The following is a 19,225-nucleotide window of genomic DNA, read 5'->3' as shown; positions in this document are numbered from 1 at the left end:
TGTGAATCTATGAAAGCTTCCAATACTGGAGAAATGCAGTTAGAAGTAACTTAATCCTTACTCCAGTATCAGAACTTTCATAGATTCACATGCTTGAATAAGACTAGCAAGCAGTAACCATCACATTTTCTGTATTCGTAAAACACTGTTTATCTCATAATAAGATATCATCTGTATTAGAACAGGTAAATGCAAAGCAATAAGAGCTAACCCATTGAAACATAAATCTACATGCATAAGAGGTATGTTAATATTGAACAGAAAATGTGATATAGCAGAAGCGGATGGTGGGAAAACAAACAGCTCACCTTATCAGAACAAATGCCTAAGGACTGCTTGACCCACCACTGCATCTCGGAGCATCTCGGCATCCAGACAGTGATGCTTCGTGTAACAAATTGCACTAAAAAACATTGGGTGGGGGATTAATGCCTTGTGGGGTTTACCGGTAGAAAGAAAGAGGAAGCAGTTTAGAAGTGGATCATCTCCAGATGGATACTCTGCATTAAGATCTGCTACCCACTGGCCAAGAAGCAATCTCCTGAGTGCTTCTGGGCTCATTCTACCAGAACCAAAGCTGTGACAACTGCGTTAGCCCGTGGGCTCCCTGACCTGGACATCAGTTAGGCTGCTATGTGGACATTGCTGCCTGGACAGTCAGGGTCGACTTGATAGGTGTTTGGCCCATTCGGACCTCAAGGACGTCTTAGTGTAGCACAGTACACAGACCCTCCTCCAGTGACAGATTGCCTTGATATATCTATTATAATTTAAGGAATCTGTTGCTAGAAGACTGTATCAGATGAGCAAATTTCATATCTTCGGTAATGCCTTATCTGGTGGTCTCTCTCTAGCCACAGATACCTTACCAATCCTCCCCTATGTGGGAACTGAACTTCTCTGGCTACAAAGATCCTTGACGACCCGCAGTTGTGGCACACTAGTTACAACACCTTGGCATGGCTCTTTGCTTCTGGCACGGAAGCAGTCACATAGAAACTGAGGTCAGCATGCTGTGGTAGCATCTTTACAGGCACCACACATCACATCTGGTGCCAAAGTGGAGCCGTACAGTGCCTCCTACTGGCGCACTGATCAAGATTTTCTGGATACAGTCTGACACTTGGGGAATAGTCTATGGTTAGGAATCTGTGGCTAGATAGTGTCTACCAGATAAGGCATTACCAAACTTAAGTAACTTTTTTGTTGTTCTCAGGAGATAAAGTGGATAGGAGGCTGGGAAAATATTTTCTTAAAGTGAATGAGAGATAAAGGTAACCTAACAGAATCACTGTCTGAATACCGAGAAAACCTAAGAGGATTTTTATTAAAAGGTTTCCTCTATGCAAGATAAGGTGAGCAGTATTAAATTTGGCTGTAGCAAAAAAAATAAACATGCGTGCACTGTAGAAATATGCAAACTGTCTAGCTCAGTGGTTTTTAATCTGTTTTCCGGGGACTCCTGCGGGGTCACAAAGCTTGTATAGGGAGTCCCTGACTGCTTAGAAAAAATAAATAATATAAACAGATTATTGTATAAACCGATTAATAAAATGGACATGAAGTAGCAAAATTGAGAATTTTAACGCGTTCTGTTAATTTGAAGTAATTTGGAGTTGGAGGTTAAAATGTATTATCCTTAGGTTGTTCAAGAAAAGCTCCAACCTTCCCATTAAATTGTTGTTTTCTTCATTTGTGTATTTGTTTGATGACTGCTTGTTTCTGAATGTTGTTGTTACTGTTTTGTGTTTCAAGTCATCAAGAACACTGTGCTTAGGCTAGGATACCCAGCTCCCACAATGACTCAGTGGAGATCCTCATAGTACAATAATGATTTACTGGCGGTCCTCAGGTCCCAGAAATGATTAAGTGGGGATCCACAGAAGTCAGAAGGTTAAGAGCCACTGGTCTAGCTGATCGGACATAAAGCCAATAAGGGTACTGGGGAGAGGTAATGATCTATTGAAGTCTCTAGGATTTTCTAAAACCTGTAATGTTAAAAAAAACCTTCAATATAGAGAGCATAGCTTTGTCCATCTCCCTCTTTCTTTTTCTTGAAAAGAGACACAATCCAGAGATCTGTGAAGAATGATGCTTTATGATTTAAAAGAGCAAGATAACTAACAAAATCTTCATATTGGTCTCTGAATGTACTTTAGAAACTCATATATCCTATGTGGGATAGTGTTTCCCTCTGCATGGTTTAGGTCTTATTTGTGTTTACAGTATTATTGTCCTGTAGAGCCATTTGAGTGGTGTGAGGACTTTGTATAAATTTGGGGGGTAAAGGGAGAAATGTACTTGTGAGTGTTGCAAATCGCTTTTTACAGTTCGTCGCTGGGGTTACATGCTCTTTTTTTATCCCATGGGCTTTCAATTTCTATTTGTTTCTAGTTCATCTTTCTTAATTAGATGTATATACTAAAAATATATTTTTCAATTAACACATGCTTCTATCCTTATTCCCCAGCTCCAGTCTAGGATTCCAGACTCACTGATACATGTTTTAGAGTATCTGAGGGAGTTTTTACTATATATTCACCAGATGTACATACTACCTAGTATCCAGTACATAGAAGATGCCCTAGAGAGATGGTGGAAGCATTGCTTAGACTCGTGCAAGTAAGTTGTACATTTCTTACTAAAATATCTTAACCTGTCAGTGTCCATGGATAATTGTATTCTCAGTGTCTTCATCTGTAGAAGTATCTTCAGCCATTACACTATATCCAAAATAATGTCAGAATCCTCAAGTGGGTGTCAAGAGGTGGCAGAGCAACTTAGTGAATCTCATTAGTCTGGCCCAATCTGTTGTACTGGCTAAATATACTGCATCGCGCTTATGAACCTTCTTATGAAGCTAACCTGACTCCATTAGATGTATTTGTAGCACTTGTTTGGTTTTTCTTTTCTTTTTTTTTCTGTGTATCTTTATTACCTACATTCTTCATTCGAGGCAAGGATTGTGAATCTTCATTAAATGCAGGCACAGTATGGTCATGTCAATTCTTATAAGCACTGCTTGTGGTGTACAGCAACTGCTCATGAATGGGGCATGCCTTTTTGTCATAGGTTGCACGCTTAACTGACCAGAGAGATGCAAGCCAAAATCTTTTTGCTTCGACAGTGCATAAATATTTGTTATAGAGCATGAAACTTACTCTTGCAAAGTTCAAGAGAACTCACCTGTCCTCCTTTTGCAGATACCATTGAGCAAAAAAAAAAAAAAGAAGCACAAGAGGAATTGGTATAAATCGCCGCCTTCCTTCAGGTGGGCTTTTGTACTTGGTCAGTTTGATAATCTGGCATGTACATTCCTTTCCTTTGCAGATATCTCGGGTACTGTTTCCTTCTCCATCAAATGTACAATTGGTACTATCCTTTCAAGCTGTCACTACCAAGGTCTTTGAAGTCATGGACAGGCAGCCTCCGCATCTTCTTGTTCTCTTATTAGGTGTCCATTGCAAGCTTGGTTTCCAAACCTTCACTGCTAGCTTCAGCCTCTGCACCAACATTGCCCCACATCAAATTTTAAATGACACATTCTACAATACTCTGGCATTTTAAACTCTGCTTCAGTCCAACTTGCTGTGTTCTCAAAGAAGCTGTGCACAGCAGTGCCTTCAGCGCAGGTCTGTGTGGTCATTTCATATCAGCCTGAGAAGGATAAAAAATGAGAAAGTGGAGGAAAATGTGCCAAAAAACAGTTCCAAACTTACTCCCTAAAGCAAATTGTCTCCATATTTTTGAGGAATTTTGTCTGCCAGTTCCTTTTCCTGACTGTGTAAATGAGGCTGGCAACTTGTATCTGATTTGTCTCCGACCTGTGAAATGTGATTGAGTTAGCATGGCCTGTGATGTCTTTCCTCCTCTTCATGAATACCTCTTTGGAGAAATATTCCACCTTTGCAGCTAGTACAACAGCTGAAACATTGGAAATAAAACATTTGTAGCATATGGCTGTAGACACACATGCTCTGTAAAGTCTTGCTATATAGTGTTGGGCCCGAACATTTGCAGCTTGTTTTTCTTCAGTAACTGACTTGCTGTGACCCACACGACTTGCAGTGACTCCACCCTTGGTCACCAATGCACCAGGACAAGTTCCACCTATGATTGTTTTCTTCTGCAGTCCAGTTTGGATTTTCGAGTGCCAGCTCCAGGACTGACACTGTCTTTGTTGGATTATTCAAGACCAGCCGCTGAGTTTTCCATCCCAACAACTTCAAAACCAAGTGCTGCTTATCCTACGCTCAGTTGGAGAATTTTTGCTGGTGCCCAAGCACCATCTTTCAAGACACATTGATGGCTGTTTGACATAACGCAATCAACACCTCCAACTACCGGCATGGATGGGACTTACACACTTCCAGGTTGTATTCTAAATAATGGCTGTACGTGGGGGCTGAGAGTGAGGTTGAGGGTAGAGGGTTATGGAACTGCTGCACTTAGTTTTGCCATAGGTTAAGTGCCAAGCACCCCTGAAAGTGTAACCTTTGTCGCTGGTGCACAACGAGGACATCTATAACACTTGCCAAGGCTTTCATTTTAAGAAGACCCTCGCATATGAATGAAGGAGTTGGGCAAATCACAGGATGCAGCAATAAGCCGCCTCAAACTCACTTATCTTAGGACCCACTCCCTACATCTTAGGACCCAGGGAGGAGGAGGAGGCAGGCCTATATGGATTTCCAGCCAGCCAGAGGTACAGGACCCCAGAAATAATGTCTTCTGATGGCTCGGATGTTGAACAGGATGAGCGCTTGCAGCCAGCTCTAAAACAGTCTGGCAAAACAAAAAACAGGTCTACACCTGTGGCGCAAGTAAAGCAACAAGGTCAGGCTTTTTCATCCTCTTGTTGTAGACAGACTGATGTAGAGCATCACTCCCAAAGGTGTCTGGCATCAAAACCAAGCACCAGCCTGAAAAGGCACCAATGTTCTGTTTCAGCTACGACAAGGATGCTCCCCAACCCCGAAAGCCTTATTCAACACCAGCAAGGCTCCACTGAAATGTGCCTAGCAAAGGCCACCTGTTTTCTCCCTCCCAACACCAAGGTTCCAAACACCCACATTTGGAGCAGAAATCAATGCCGAAAGGCTTGGCCAGACAAGCCTGGAGAATGGCAATTCAGAACCCTCTAATATTAGATCAAGCACCACTGAAGAAACTTTGTAGCTGTCAGAGGTCCCCGTGTCAAAAGATTTTCATCCATTCCTCTAAGAGAAGATTATTGACAAACGCTTTGCACCCTAGGTCACATACACTTCAGCGTCCTCAAAAAGTGGAAGTTGGCCTTTGAGGAGGAAGTCATCTTTCCAGCCTCCTTCATCTCCAGAGCCCAAAAGGGCCCCTTCACCATTGCTACCTCCATCCCCTCAGATCTCAACATCCCTACTCTCCACAATCCTCTCCTGAATATCTACACACAGATTCAGACTCTGGTGTTCCTTACCCTTAAGGCCTTTACTTTGAGCATTTAGTGCTGAGGAATAACATTGACCTGTGGAAGGACCACAGCATGGATTTCACAGATGAACCTGACCTAGACCCATGCCCCACGAACCCATCCACACTGAATTACACCACTGCTTAACATATAGTAATTCATAGAGCTGCCCACTCTCCAAATGTGAAGAAGCACGATGTCCAGGACCAGGATGATTTTGACGTAAAGTTAATCTCTACTCTGGACAAAACAGTGCAAATTTGTGATCCAGTTCTTTCAAACTCACTGGTTGTCTCATAGCACACATGTGCATCTCCGCAGGCATCCGGTGATGCGCCTCTCTGACAAAGAGCAAGCGGATAGATGCTGCTGGCAAGTGGAGGGTGCCACACTGGTGCATTGCAAATTTAGCATGTTTTCCCCCCTCTGACACTGAGAGGAAATACAAGACCTAATCAAACGCTTTCCCGACGCACACAGGAGCTTGTGGCAGATGGCAAAATCCTATCCAATGTGAAGATCTGACAAGCCCTGGACGCAGCAAATAACACCTCCACAAGCATTAAAACCAGCATCTTCCTGTGCCACCATGGCTGGCTTTTGATATCCAGTTTCTGGTCTGAAGTGCAACACGCCATTTGATGTAAAACATCTCTTTGGCCCTCAGGTTGACGAGTTGTGAGGAAAAAATCAAGAAGGACACAGACACTTTTAAATTAATAAGTGACTTTTAATCTTCCACCCAGGCGTCCACCTATCCAGAGGGGTGATCCAAGGCACCTGCATCCACCCAAAGGCAGGGCTACCAGCAACAGTCCTTTCGATCAACGTCTGTATAGTTTTCGATCATGTATTCCCCATCACAAACTTCCCAACAGACCAGGCAGTTTGACTCCGAAGAGAGGTCAGATAAGGCATCCAGACCCCAAAACACTCAATCTTGCAATATGGCTCCTGACGTCATAGAGTTTGGGTATTTACAACTTCCTTCTGAATGTATGGACATTCTTAAAGAGGCACGCAGACCTGCACCGAGACAGTGTTATGCTGCAAAATGGAAAAGTTTTGTACATTACTGTCAGCCTAAAAACATTAATCCACTTAAAGCGTCAGTACAAGATATTGTTTATTTGCTACATTTACAAAGGTCAAATTTAGCTTTTTTTCTCTATTAGACTTCATTTAGCAGCCGTAGCTGTTTATCTTCAAAACAGACAACATATTTCTTTATTTAGAATTTCTCTTAAGGCATTTCTGAAAGGACTTGAGATATTCCACCCAAGGTTCCTCCAGCTCCAGTATGAAACCTTAACATCGTCCTCACTAGACTTATGGGTCCACCATTTGAACCCATGCATTACTGGTCTTTGAAATTTCTTTCATAGAAAGTTGCTTTTTTAGTAGCTATAACTTCACTAAGACGTGTAAGTGAAATATAAGCATTCACCTTCGAGAAACCTTTTCTCTAAATACATAAAGATAAAATAGTTCTTAGAAAAAACACTACATTTCTACCAAAAGTAGTTTCACCATTTCACGTTAATCAATCAGTTGAGTCACCTGTTTTTTCCCCACAGTCACTCAGTTGCTGAAAGAGCTCTGCATACACTAGATGTTAAACAAGCTCTTATGTATTATATTGACAGAACAAAGAGTTTTAGAAAATCAAAACACCTTCTTGTAGCTTTTTCAAAAGCTCAAAGAGGTTATCCAATTTCAAAGAATGGATGAGCTAGATGGATAGTCAAGTGTATTTAAACTTGTTATCTCAAAGCTAAAAGACAGCAGCTCATAAAGCACACACTACCTCGAAAAAGGTGCCTCCGTGGCCTTTTTAGGAAACCTTCCAATAGCAGATATTTGCAAAGCTGTTACTTGGTCTACAATACACACATTTACTAAATACTATTGTGTAGCTGTTACAGCTCGACAACAAGAAAATGTTGGTCATGCAGTTCTCAGGACACTTTTTCAAACTACTCCAACTCCTATAGGCTAGCCACCGCTTATTTGTAGGGGACTGTTTTACAGTCTGCAAAGCATGTGTATCTACAGCCACACGTGCCATTGAGCGGAAAATGTTACTTACCCAGTAGACGTCTGTTCGTTGCATATAGTGCTGTAGATTCACATGCGTCCTCCTTGGAAGCCTGTAGACGTTGTAGTACATTTTTTTTTAAATATGAATGTACATTGCATGGACAGCTTGTTCACTTACTATAAGATATATATATATATATATATATATATGTGTGTGTTCGATGGCATGTGTAGCTGCAGATAAACATGCTTTGCACATCCCGCCATCTAGTGTTGGGCTTGGAGTGTTACAAGTTGTTTTTCTTCTAAGAAGTCTTTTCGAGTCACGAGATCGAGGGACTCCTCCCCTTTCGGCTCCATTACGCATGGGCGTCGACTCCATCTTTAGATTGTTTTTTTTTTTTTTTTCTGCCATCGGGTTCGGACGTGTTCCTTTTCTCTCCGTGTTTCAGGTCGGAAAGTTAGTTAGAATCTCGGAAAAATCGTCGGTATTGTTTGCGTTCGGTATCGGGTTAGTTACAACAGATCGACAACAACTTTTGAAGAGCTCCGGTAGCCCTTCGGAGTTTTTTCGATTCCCCTGTCGGGGCCTGGTCGGCCCGGCCACGTGTCTCTTCAAGGCTGATGGAACGGACCCCATTCCGCTTCTGCCCAAAATGTCATAACAAGTATCCGTATACAGATCAGCACCTGGTCTGTAACTTGTGTTTGTCTCCAGAACACAAGGAAGCCTGTCGAGCATTTCGGTCGAGGAAGACATTAAGAGACCGAAGAGCGAGAAGACTGCAGATGGCGTCTGCACCGACAGGACAGAGGCATTTGGAGGAGGAAGAAGAAACCTTCTCCATCCAGGAGTCGGACTCTGACGAGCTCGATCCCGAAGAAACTGCTAAAACCGTGAGTAAGACGTCGAAACATAAAACTCACGAGAAGACCACAAAAGCCCAGGGGACGCCACTGCCAACAGGCCATGGCTTAACCCAAAAGATAGGGACCGAGCATCGGCACCGAAAAAGGGCACGCTTGTGTCGAAGTCTTCAGACTCCGGTCGAGATACCAGCACACAACAATCTCGGGCCCGAGACAGCGGTTCCGAGCAAGTTCGGCACCGAAATGGGTCGGCACCGAGACACCACGACGCCGAAAATAAAGAAAGTTTCGTCGGAGCCCAAAAAGGCGTCCGAAAAGGATTCGATTCCGAAACATCCAGCCTCGGAACCGAAATCAGGTTCCTACACAGAGGAACAGGGATTGTCCTCCCAAATGCAAGGACATAAGTTCGGACAAGAACTAGAATCAATGGAGCCAGACTACACTCAATGGAGGCTCCACATTCAAAAGGACACAGGGAAGATAAGCACTCTTCCCCCAATTAAAATGAAAAGAAGACTTGCTTTTCAAGAAAAGGACAAGCAGCCACAGGCAAAGGTGGCAAGGCAAACAACTCCGCCACCATCTCCACCACCATCAATGCACACATCACCGGTAGCCACTCCACCACTGATGCAATCCCCGACTCATACTGCAATGAGTCAAGATGATCCCAATGCATGGGACCTTTATGATGCTCCGGTATCAGATAACAGCCCAGACTGTTACCCAGCGAGACCGTCGCCACCTGAGGACAGTACATCCTACACGCAGGTGGTCTCAAGGGCAGCCGCTTTCCATAACGTCACCTTGCATGCAGAACTGATTGAGGATGACTTTTTGTTTAATACACTATCCTCCACTCGTAGCCAATACCAGAGCTTACCTATGCTACCTGGAATGCTAAAACACTCCAAACAGGTATTTCAGGAGCCTGTGAAAGGCAGGGCCATAACTCCAAGGGTGGAGAAAAAGTACAAGCCACCGCCAACAGACCCTGTGTATATTACGCAGCAATTAACACCAGACTCTGTGGTTGTAGGAGCAGCTCGCAAGAGAGCAAACTCTTACACCTCGGGAGACACTCCACCTCCAGACAAGGAGAGTCGCAAATTCGACGCTGCGGGGAAAAGGGTTGCAGCACAAGCAGCAAATCAATGGCGCATTGCCAACTCACAAGCACTTCTGGCAAGATATGATAGGGCTCATTGGGACGAAATGCAGCATTTCATAGAACACTTACCCAAAGAGTTCCAGAAAAGGGCACAACAAGTGGTGGAGGAAGGACAAAGTATCTCAAATAATCAGATACGGTCAGCAATGGATGCAGCAGATACAGCTGCAAGGACAGTAAATACTGCAGTAACAATAAGGAGACATGCATGGTTGCGTACGTCAGGATTCAAGCCGGAGATACAACAAGCTGTGCTGAATATGCCTTTTAATGGACAGCAGTTGTTTGGGCCGGAGGTGGACACTGCTATCGAGAAACTTCAAAAAGACACTGATACGGCTAAAGCCATGGGCGCACTCTACTCCCCACAGAGCAGAGGCACATTTCGCAAAACACAATTTAGAGGAGGGTTTCGAGGTCAACCTACAGAACCCACAACCTCACAAGCAAGGCCAACTTATCAAAGCCAATATCAGCGGGGAAGTTTTCGGGGGCAATATAGAGACACACAATATGTCGAAACAACACATGGATCTTCTAGGACTAGAGGTCCAGGCATTGCTACAGAAAGGAGCAATAGAATTAGTACCAATACTACAGAAAGGAACAGGAGTTTACTCTCTGTACTTTCTCATACCCAAAAAGGACAAAACACTGAGACCTATATTAGATCTGAGAACATTAAATACCTACATCAAATCAGACCACTTTCACATGGTGACTTTACAAGACGTAATCCCACTGCTCAAACAACAAGACTACATGACAACACTTGAACTTAAGGATGCATATTTACATCCTTCACACAGAAAGTACCTAAGATTTGTATTCCAAGGGGTACACTATCAATTCAAAGTGTTGCCATTCGGAATAACTACTGCGCCAAGAGTCTTTACAAAATGCCTGGCAGTAGTAGCTGCGCATATCAGAAGGCAGCAAATACATGTGTTCCCGTACCTAGACGATTGGTTAATCAAAACCAACACACTAGAACGGTGTTTGCAACACACAAAGTACGTCATAGAAACCCTACACACACTAGGTTTCTCAATCAACTACACAAAGTCACACCTTTAGCCGTGTCAGACACAGCAATACTTAGGGGCAACAATCAACACAGCAAGAGCGATTGCCACACCAAGTCCACAAAGAGTACAAGCATTTCACAATGCAATACAGGTCATGTATCCAAACCAAAGGATACAAGTCAAAATAGTAATGAAACTCCTAGGCATGATGTCCTCATGCATAGCCATTGTCCCAAACGCAAGATTGCACATGCGGCCCTTACAACAGTGCCTAGCATCACAATGGTCACAGGCTCCGGGTCAACTTCTAGATCTAGTGTTGATAGACCGCCAAACATACACCTCGCTTCAATGGTGGAACAATATAAATTTAAACCAAGGGCGGCCTTTTCAAGACCCAGTGCCTCAATTCGTAATAACTACAGATGCCTCCATGATAGGGTGGGGAGCACACCTCAATCAACACAGCATTCAGGGACAATGGAACACTCGGCAAAAACAGTTTCACATAAATCACATAGAACTATTGGCTGTATCGCTAGCGTTAAAAGCATTTAAGCCACAAACACATTCTTGTCAAAACAGACAACATGACAACGATGTATTATTACCTAAACAAACAGGGAGGGACACACTCAACACAGTTGTGTCTCCTCACACAGAAAATATGGCATTGGGCGATACACAATCACATTCGCCTAGTAGCACAGTTCATTCCAGGGATTCAGAATCAGTTAGCAGACAATCTCTCTCGGGATCACCAACAGATCCACGAATGGGAGATTCACCCCCAAGTACTACATACGTACTTCCAAAATTGGGGGACACCACAAATAGACCTATTTGCAACAAAAGAAAACGCAAAATGCCAAAACTTCGCATCCAGGTACCCACAAGATCAGTCTCTGGGCAATGCATTATGGATGAGTTGGTCAGGGATATTTGCATACGCTTTTCCCCCTCTCCCACTCCTTCCATATCTAGTAAACAAGTTGAGTCAAAACAAACTCAAACTCATACTCATAGCACCAACTTGGGCAAGACAACCTTGGTACACAACACTACTAGACCTCTCAGTAGTACCTCATATCAAACTACCAAACAGACCAGATCTGTTAACTCAACACAATCAACAGATCAGACACCCCAATCCAGCCTCGCTGAATCTAGCAGTTTGGCTCCTGAGGTCTTAGAGTTCGGACACTTAGACCTTACACAAGAATGTATGGAAGTCATCAAACAAGCTAGGAAACCAACCACTAGACATTGCTATGCAAATAAGTGGAAAAGGTTCGTTTATTATTGCCATAATAATCAAATTCAACCTTTACACACATCTGCTAAAGATATCGTAAGCTACTTGCTATATTTACAAAAGTCAAAACTAGCTTTTTCATCCATTAAGATACATCTTACCGCAATTTCAGCTTACCTGCAAATTACCCACTCAACTTCACTGTTTAGGATACCAGTCAGTAAAGCCTTTATGGAAGGCCTAAAAAGAATTATACCACCAACACCACCACCAGTTCCTTTATGGAACCTCAACATTGTCTTAACACGACTCATGGGGCCACCTTTTGAGCCCATGCACTCATGTGAAATGCAATATTTAACATGGAAAGTTGCATTTCTAATTGCCATCACATCTCTAAGAAGAGTAAGTGAAATCCAAGCATTTACCATACAAGAACCATTTATTCAAATACACAAGCATAAAGTAGTTCTACGGACAAATCCAAAATTCTTACCAAAAGTCATATCACCGTTCCACTTGAATCAAACAGTAGAACTACCAGTGTTCTTCCCACAACCAGATTCTGTAGCTGAGAGAGCACTACATACATTGGACATCAAAAGAGCGCTAATGTACTACATTGACAGAACCAAACAAATTCGGAAAACAAAACAATTATTTGTTGCTTTCCAAAAACCTCATTCAGGAAATCCAATTTCCAAACAAGGCATTGCTAGATGGATAGTTAAATGCATTCAAACCTGTTATCTCAAAGCAAACAGACAACTGCCTATTACACCAAAGGCACACTCAACTAGAAAGAAGGGTGCTACTATGACCTTTCTAGGAAACATTCCAATGAATGAGATATGTAAGGCAGCCACATGGTCTACGCCTCATACGTTTACCAAGCACTATTGCGTGGATGTGTTAACAGCACAACAAGCCACAGTAGGCCAGACAGTACTACGAACATTGTTTCAAACAACTTCAACTCCTACAGGCTGAACCACCGCTTTTGGGGAGATAACTGCTTACTAGTCTATGCAAAGCATGTGTATCTGCAGCTACACATGCCATCGAACGGAAAATGTCACTTACCCAGTGTACATCTGTTCGTGGCATGAGACGCTGCAGATTCACATGCGCCCACCTGCCTCCCCGGGAGCCTGTAGCCGTTTCGAAGTTGATCTCGAACATTTGTAAATATATCACCTTAAGCTACATTATGTACATACATGTTTATTCCATTGCATGGGCACTATTACTGTAATACACAACTCCTACCTCACCCTCTGCGGGGAAAACAATCTAAGATGGAGTCGACTCCCATGCGCAATGGAGCTGAAAGGGGAGGAGTCCCTCGATCTCGTGACTCGAAAAGACTTCTTCGAAGAAAAACAACTTGTAACACTCCGAGCCCAACACTAGAGGATCGAGTGACGACGACTCTCAGTTCCATTGCGCATGGGCATTGACTCCATTGTTAGATTGTTTTCTTTCTGCGGTCGGGTTCGGACGTGTTTCCTCTTGCTCCGAGATTTTTATTTAGAAAACCCGACTCGGGCCTGTTTGGGCCTACCGCATGGAAAGCCTGATGGGTCGGACTCCATTCTGATTCTGCCCTCGGTGCCATGCAAAAAGTACCCCTGTACAGACCAACACTTGGTTTGTAACTTGGGCCTTTCTCTAGACCATCGGGAGGAAGATTGTGAGGCCTGTCCATCTTTTCGATCAAAGAAGACCCTCCGTGATCGCAAAGCCCGAAGACTCGAAATGGTGTTGAAAAGCAGCAAACATATCAACATCATGGAAGAGGAGCAGGCGCAGACAGCAGTCTCCATCCGATACACAGGCTCCGAACAGGAATCAGAAGACAACAGACCCATCACAGCTGGCCAGCATGTGAGTACGTCTGCCCCTACACCGCTACACAAAAAACATTTAGAGGCCTTGGGTACACCACTGCCGGAAGGCCATGGTTTGGCCCAAAAAAAGACTGTTGGCGACTGTTCTTGGGGATCGGTGCCGAAAAAGGCCACTCCTCCGTCCACATCGGAGTCAAGCAAATCTGTTAAAGGCACCGTTTCAGACTCCAGTAAAAGAGCCCATTCCTCGGAGTCGAAAATTCGGCAATCGGCTTCGGAGCAAAGACGTTCGACTCCTTTTTTGGGACTGCAAAAACTACACACTTCAGAGCCGGAAAAAACCTCATATACAGAGGAATAAGGACTTTCCAAAAAATTTAGACAAATATCAAGACCAATCATGGAATCTCACAAGACTCCTGAAGAAGAGCCTGAGATTGAACCAATATTACAGGTTATGGATGAGAGACAGTCCAGAATCCATATTCATAAGGAGACAGGAAGAATCATCACTGCACCTCCTTTAAAAAACAAAAGAAAGCTGGTTTTCCAAGAGGAACTAAACTCTGTACAACCACCAGCGAAGGTGCAAAAACATAAGAAGCCAATACCTCTCCATACTTCTCCTCCTCAATCTCCACAGTTCTTTCTCACCTCACTGTAGCCCACCACCACTGCCTTCTCCAACACATTCTTTATATTCACAGGGAGGTACAGCAGACCCATGGGATCTGTATGACCCTGACCCCATCCCAGACAGTGACCCAGACATTTACCCATCTAAACCTTCGCCTCCAGAAGACACCACTGCCTACACCCAAGTATAATCCAGGGCAGCAGTTTACCATGGAGTAACCATGCACTCTGAGCCATTAGAAGTTTTTTTTTTTTTAATACACTGTCTTCTACACATTCCAGGTACCAGTGTCTCCCAGTGTTACCAGGAATGGTTAAACACGCAGACCAAATTTTTAGCGAGCTTGTAAAAGCTAGGATTATCACCCCTAGAATTGATTTTAAGTATAAGCCTGTACCTTCTGACCCAGATTACATCACTCACCAGGTCCGGCCAGACTCAGTGGTAGTCAGTGCAGCAAGAAAGAGGGCAAATAGCCAGTCTTCAGGAGACGCACCGCCTCCTGATAAGGAGAGTTGAAAATTTGACGCAGCAGGGAAAAGAGTTGCTGCACAAGCAGCATATCAGTGGAGAATTGCAAACTCTCCTGCACTTCTAGCCAGGTATGATAGGGCCCATTGGGATGAAATGCAAGATATTATACAGCTTCTCCCAAAAGAGCACCAAAAAGGGCACAGCAGGTAGTAGAAGAGAGACAAGCGATCAGCAATAATCAGATAAGATCTGCCTTCGATGCTGCTGATACAGCTGCAAGGAGTGTAAACACTGCCATCACAATCAGAAGACATGCATGGCTGCGCTCCTCTGAGTTTAATCCAGAAATTCAACAGGCAGTACTTAATATGCCTTTCATTAAAAAGCACCTCTTTGGCCCAGAGGTTGACACCACTATTGAAAAGCTGAGGAAGGACTCCGATACTGCAAAAGCGATGGGTGCTTTATACATCACCCCATATAGCGGTTCCTTTCGCAGACCACAGTTTCGCGGAGGTTTTAAGCCACAATCAGGCTTCCACCTCCCAAACAAAGCCAGGACAACAAACACATTGTCAACGAGGTAGGTTTAGAGGATCTTCAATACTTCAGAAATAGAGGTAAATTCTAAACAGACAACAACACAACCTAAACCGTGACTTCCTTCCACTCCACACGTCTCCTGTGGGAGGACGACTACAGCAATTCCTCTCTCATTGGCAAAATATCACCACAGACAAGTGGGTAGCATCAATTATCCGCAATGGCTATTGTCTAGAATTAATCTCCACCCCTCCAAACATCCCACCACGATATCACACACTGTCCCCCGAACATACAGTTCTGTTACAACAAAGAGGTACAATCTCTACTATTAAAGCAAGCAATAGAACCAGTTCCACATTCTCAACAAGGAACAGGAGTATACTCGCTATACTTCCTAATTCCCAAAAAAGACGCCACCCTCAGTCCTCTCAATCTATACATCCTGTCAGAGCATTTTCACATGGTAACTCTGAAAGATGTTTTTCCACTACTGCAAAAACAAGATTACATGACTGCTCTAGATCTCAAAGATGCATTTCCACATACTCATCAATCCAGCTCACAGAAAATACCTCAGGTTTGTCATAGCAGGAAAAAACTACCAGTTCATGGTGTTGCCATTTGGCATAACAACAGCTCCAAGAGTGTTCACAAAATGTCTAGCAGTTGTAGTGGCCTACTTAAGAAGACAACACATCCATGTCTTTCCATATCTAGACAATTGGCTAATAAAATCAATCAATCTTACACAATGCCAAAAACACACTCGCCATGTTATAGAAACACTGCACACCCTGGGTTTCTCTCAACTACCAAAAGTCACACCTTCAACCAGCACAAGTACAACCGTACCTAGGTGCTATCCTAAATACTCAACTAGCCCTAGCTTATCCAAATATACAAAGGATACAAGCTTTCCAAAATCTAATCCCACTCATACAACCAAATCAACAATACACTGTAAGATTCATCATGAAGATTCTAGGAATTATGGCATCTTGCATAGCAATAGTCCCACATGCAAGACTAAATATGAGGCCCTTACAACAGTGCCTTGCACAACAATGGTCACAAGCACAACTTCAACAAGGTCAACTTCAAGATCTAGTGTTGATGGACCGCCAAACACATATGTCCCTTCAATGGTGGAATCACTGCAATCTAATGACGGGGCGGTCGTTTCAAGACCCTGTGCCTCAGATCCTGAGCATTGATCATGCATCAATGATCGGCTGGGGAGCTCACCTAAACAATCGGATCATTCAAGGGCAATGGGATGTCAAACAGAAACAGCTACACATAAACCATTTAGAATTAATAGCTGTGTTTCTTGCCCTAAAAGCGTTTCAACCTCTTCTCAAACAGAAGAATGTTCTCATTAAAACAGACAACATTGACAACCATGTATTATCTCAACAAACAGGGAGGGACACATTCATCTCAGCTGTCCCTTCTAGCCCAAACAATTTGGAAATGCGCAATTCACAATCAAATTCATTTACTAGCACAATGTGTTCCAGGGATAGACAATTGGCAGATCGCCTCAGCAGAAATCACTAACAAACGAGCGAATGGGAGATTCAATCCCATGTACTTCAAAAGTACTTTCAAAAGTGGGGGACACCAGTCATAGACCTATTCGCAACAAGCGAAAACGCAAAATGCCAAAACATTGCATCCAGACACCCACATCCCCTATCCAAGGGCAATGCTCTATAGATCAATTGGTCAGGGATATTTGCTTACGCTTTTCCCCCTCTCCCACTCCTTCTCTTTCTAGTCGGCAAACTACGTCAAACATTACTCACCATGGTACTCATAGCACCAACATGGGCACGTCAGCATTGGTACACAACACTACTAGATCTGTCTGTAGTACCTCATTCCAAACTCCCAAACAGACCAGATTTGTGAAAACAAAACAAAGGTCAACTCAGGCATCCAAACCCCAATGCTCTCAATCTAGCGATTTGGCTCCTGAAGTCATTGAATTTGGTTACCTAAACCTTCCCCAAAATGTATGGAAGTAATTAAACAAGCACGTAAACCTACTACTAGACAATGCTACGCAAACGAGTGGAAAAGATTTGTCTACTACTGTCAATCTAAAAACACAGATCCACTTACAGCATCTATACAAGATATTGTATGCTATTTACTTCATTTGCAGAATTCAAATTTGGCTTTTTCTTCCATCAAGGTACACCTTACTGCAGTATCTGCATACTTACAAACTATTCAACAGACTTCTCTATTTAGAGTGCCTGTTATTAAAGCCTTCATGGGAGAATTAAAACGCATTATTCCACCTAGAACACCACCTGTTCCATCGTGGAATTTAAATATCGTACTTACCAGACTCATTGGACCACCTTTTGAACCCATGCAGTCTTGTCAAATTCAATTTTTAACATGGAAGGTCACCTTCCTTGTAGCTATTATTTCCTTAAGGAGAGTTAGTGAAATACAAGCATTCACTCTTGAAGAACCTTTTTTCCACATGAACAAACATAAGGTTGTACTTAAAACAAATCCAAAATCTCTACCAAAAGTAGTATCTCCATTTCACATCAACCAAACAGTGGAATTGCAAGTCTTCTTTCCACAGCCAGACTCTGTGGCGGAAAGAGCTCTTCATACCCTAGATCTCAAAAGAGCTCTTATGTACTATATGGACAGAGCTAAACATTTTAGGAAAACAAAGCAACTTTTTGTTGCTTTCCAACAACCACATACAGGCAATCCTATATCAAAACAAGGTTTAGCAAGATGGATTGTTAGATGCATACAAACATGTTGTATCAAAGCAAAAAAGACAACTTTTGATAACTCCTAAAGCACATTCTACAAGAAAGAAAGTTGAGTCAATGGCATTTTTAGGAAACATACCAATGGTTGATATATGTAAAGCAGCTATATGGTCAACTCCCCATACATTTACAGAACACTACTGTGTTGATGTTTTCTCACAGCAACATGTCACTGTAGGCCAGGCTGTCTTAAAGACATTATTTTAGACAACTTCAACTCCTACAGGCTAGCCACTGCTTTTTGGGAGGACTAACTGCTTTTTAGTCTATGCATAGCATGTGTATCTGCAGCTACACATGCCATCGAACGGAAAATGTCACTTACTCAGTGTACATCTGTTCGTGGCATGTAGTGCTGCAGATTCACAGGCACCCTCCCTCCACCTGGAAGCCTGTAGTCTTTTTTTATTTATTTATTTTTATTTTTTTATTTTATTTTTTTAACATTTGTCCGTAAGTATACACATTTACATATGCATGGACATCTCGTTGTACTTCTATACTCTATCACTCCTTCCTTCACCCTCTGCGGGAAAACAATCTAACAATGGAGTCGATGCCCATGCGCAATGGAACCGAGAGGAGGAGTCACTCGATCCCGTGACTCCGAAAAGACTTCTTCGAAGAAAAATAACTTGTAACACTCCGAGCCCAACACTAGATGTCGGAAGAGCTATGCATAGCATGTGAATCTGCAGCACTACATGCCACGAACAGATGTGCACTGGATAAGTGACATTTTCCATATATATGTATACACACATGTATGTATACATATATACATGTATATACACTTCTTACCTCACCCACCTGCGGGAAAACAATCTAACAAAGGACTCCATGCGCCCTATCCCCGATAGGAGGAGTCACTCGATGTCGAAGCTCCAAAATATTTCCATGCAAACTTATTATGCCAAAGCGAACCATACATTAGCTGTACCTCCTAAAGCACATATCACTAGCAGAAAGAATATCACTGTGGCACTCCTAGGTAACATCCCTTTTGTAGACATTTGTATAGCTGCCACTTGGTCAACTCCGCACATTCACAGAACTCTACTATGTGGAAATCTAAGCCCATCAGCATGATTT

General features: G+C 43.0%; 1 protein-coding gene across 1 annotated transcript in view; it reads left to right on the top strand.

Annotated features, from left to right (window-relative positions):
• Positions 1–19,225, top strand: part of TMEM214 (transmembrane protein 214) — a 279,147-nt gene that overhangs the window by 243,017 nt on the left and 16,905 nt on the right. Inside the window, exon 16 of the mRNA XM_069233624.1 lies at positions 2,471–2,622. Coding sequence (XP_069089725.1) covers positions 2,471–2,622 — 152 coding nt within the window. The remainder of the gene's footprint in view (positions 1–2,470; positions 2,623–19,225) is intronic.

This window comes from Pleurodeles waltl, chromosome 5, assembly GCF_031143425.1.
Source record: "Pleurodeles waltl isolate 20211129_DDA chromosome 5, aPleWal1.hap1.20221129, whole genome shotgun sequence".
NCBI lineage: Eukaryota > Metazoa > Chordata > Amphibia > Caudata > Salamandridae > Pleurodeles > Pleurodeles waltl.
The sequence above is the reverse complement of the archived record's forward strand: the minus strand, read 5'-3'. Positions and strand labels throughout refer to the sequence as shown.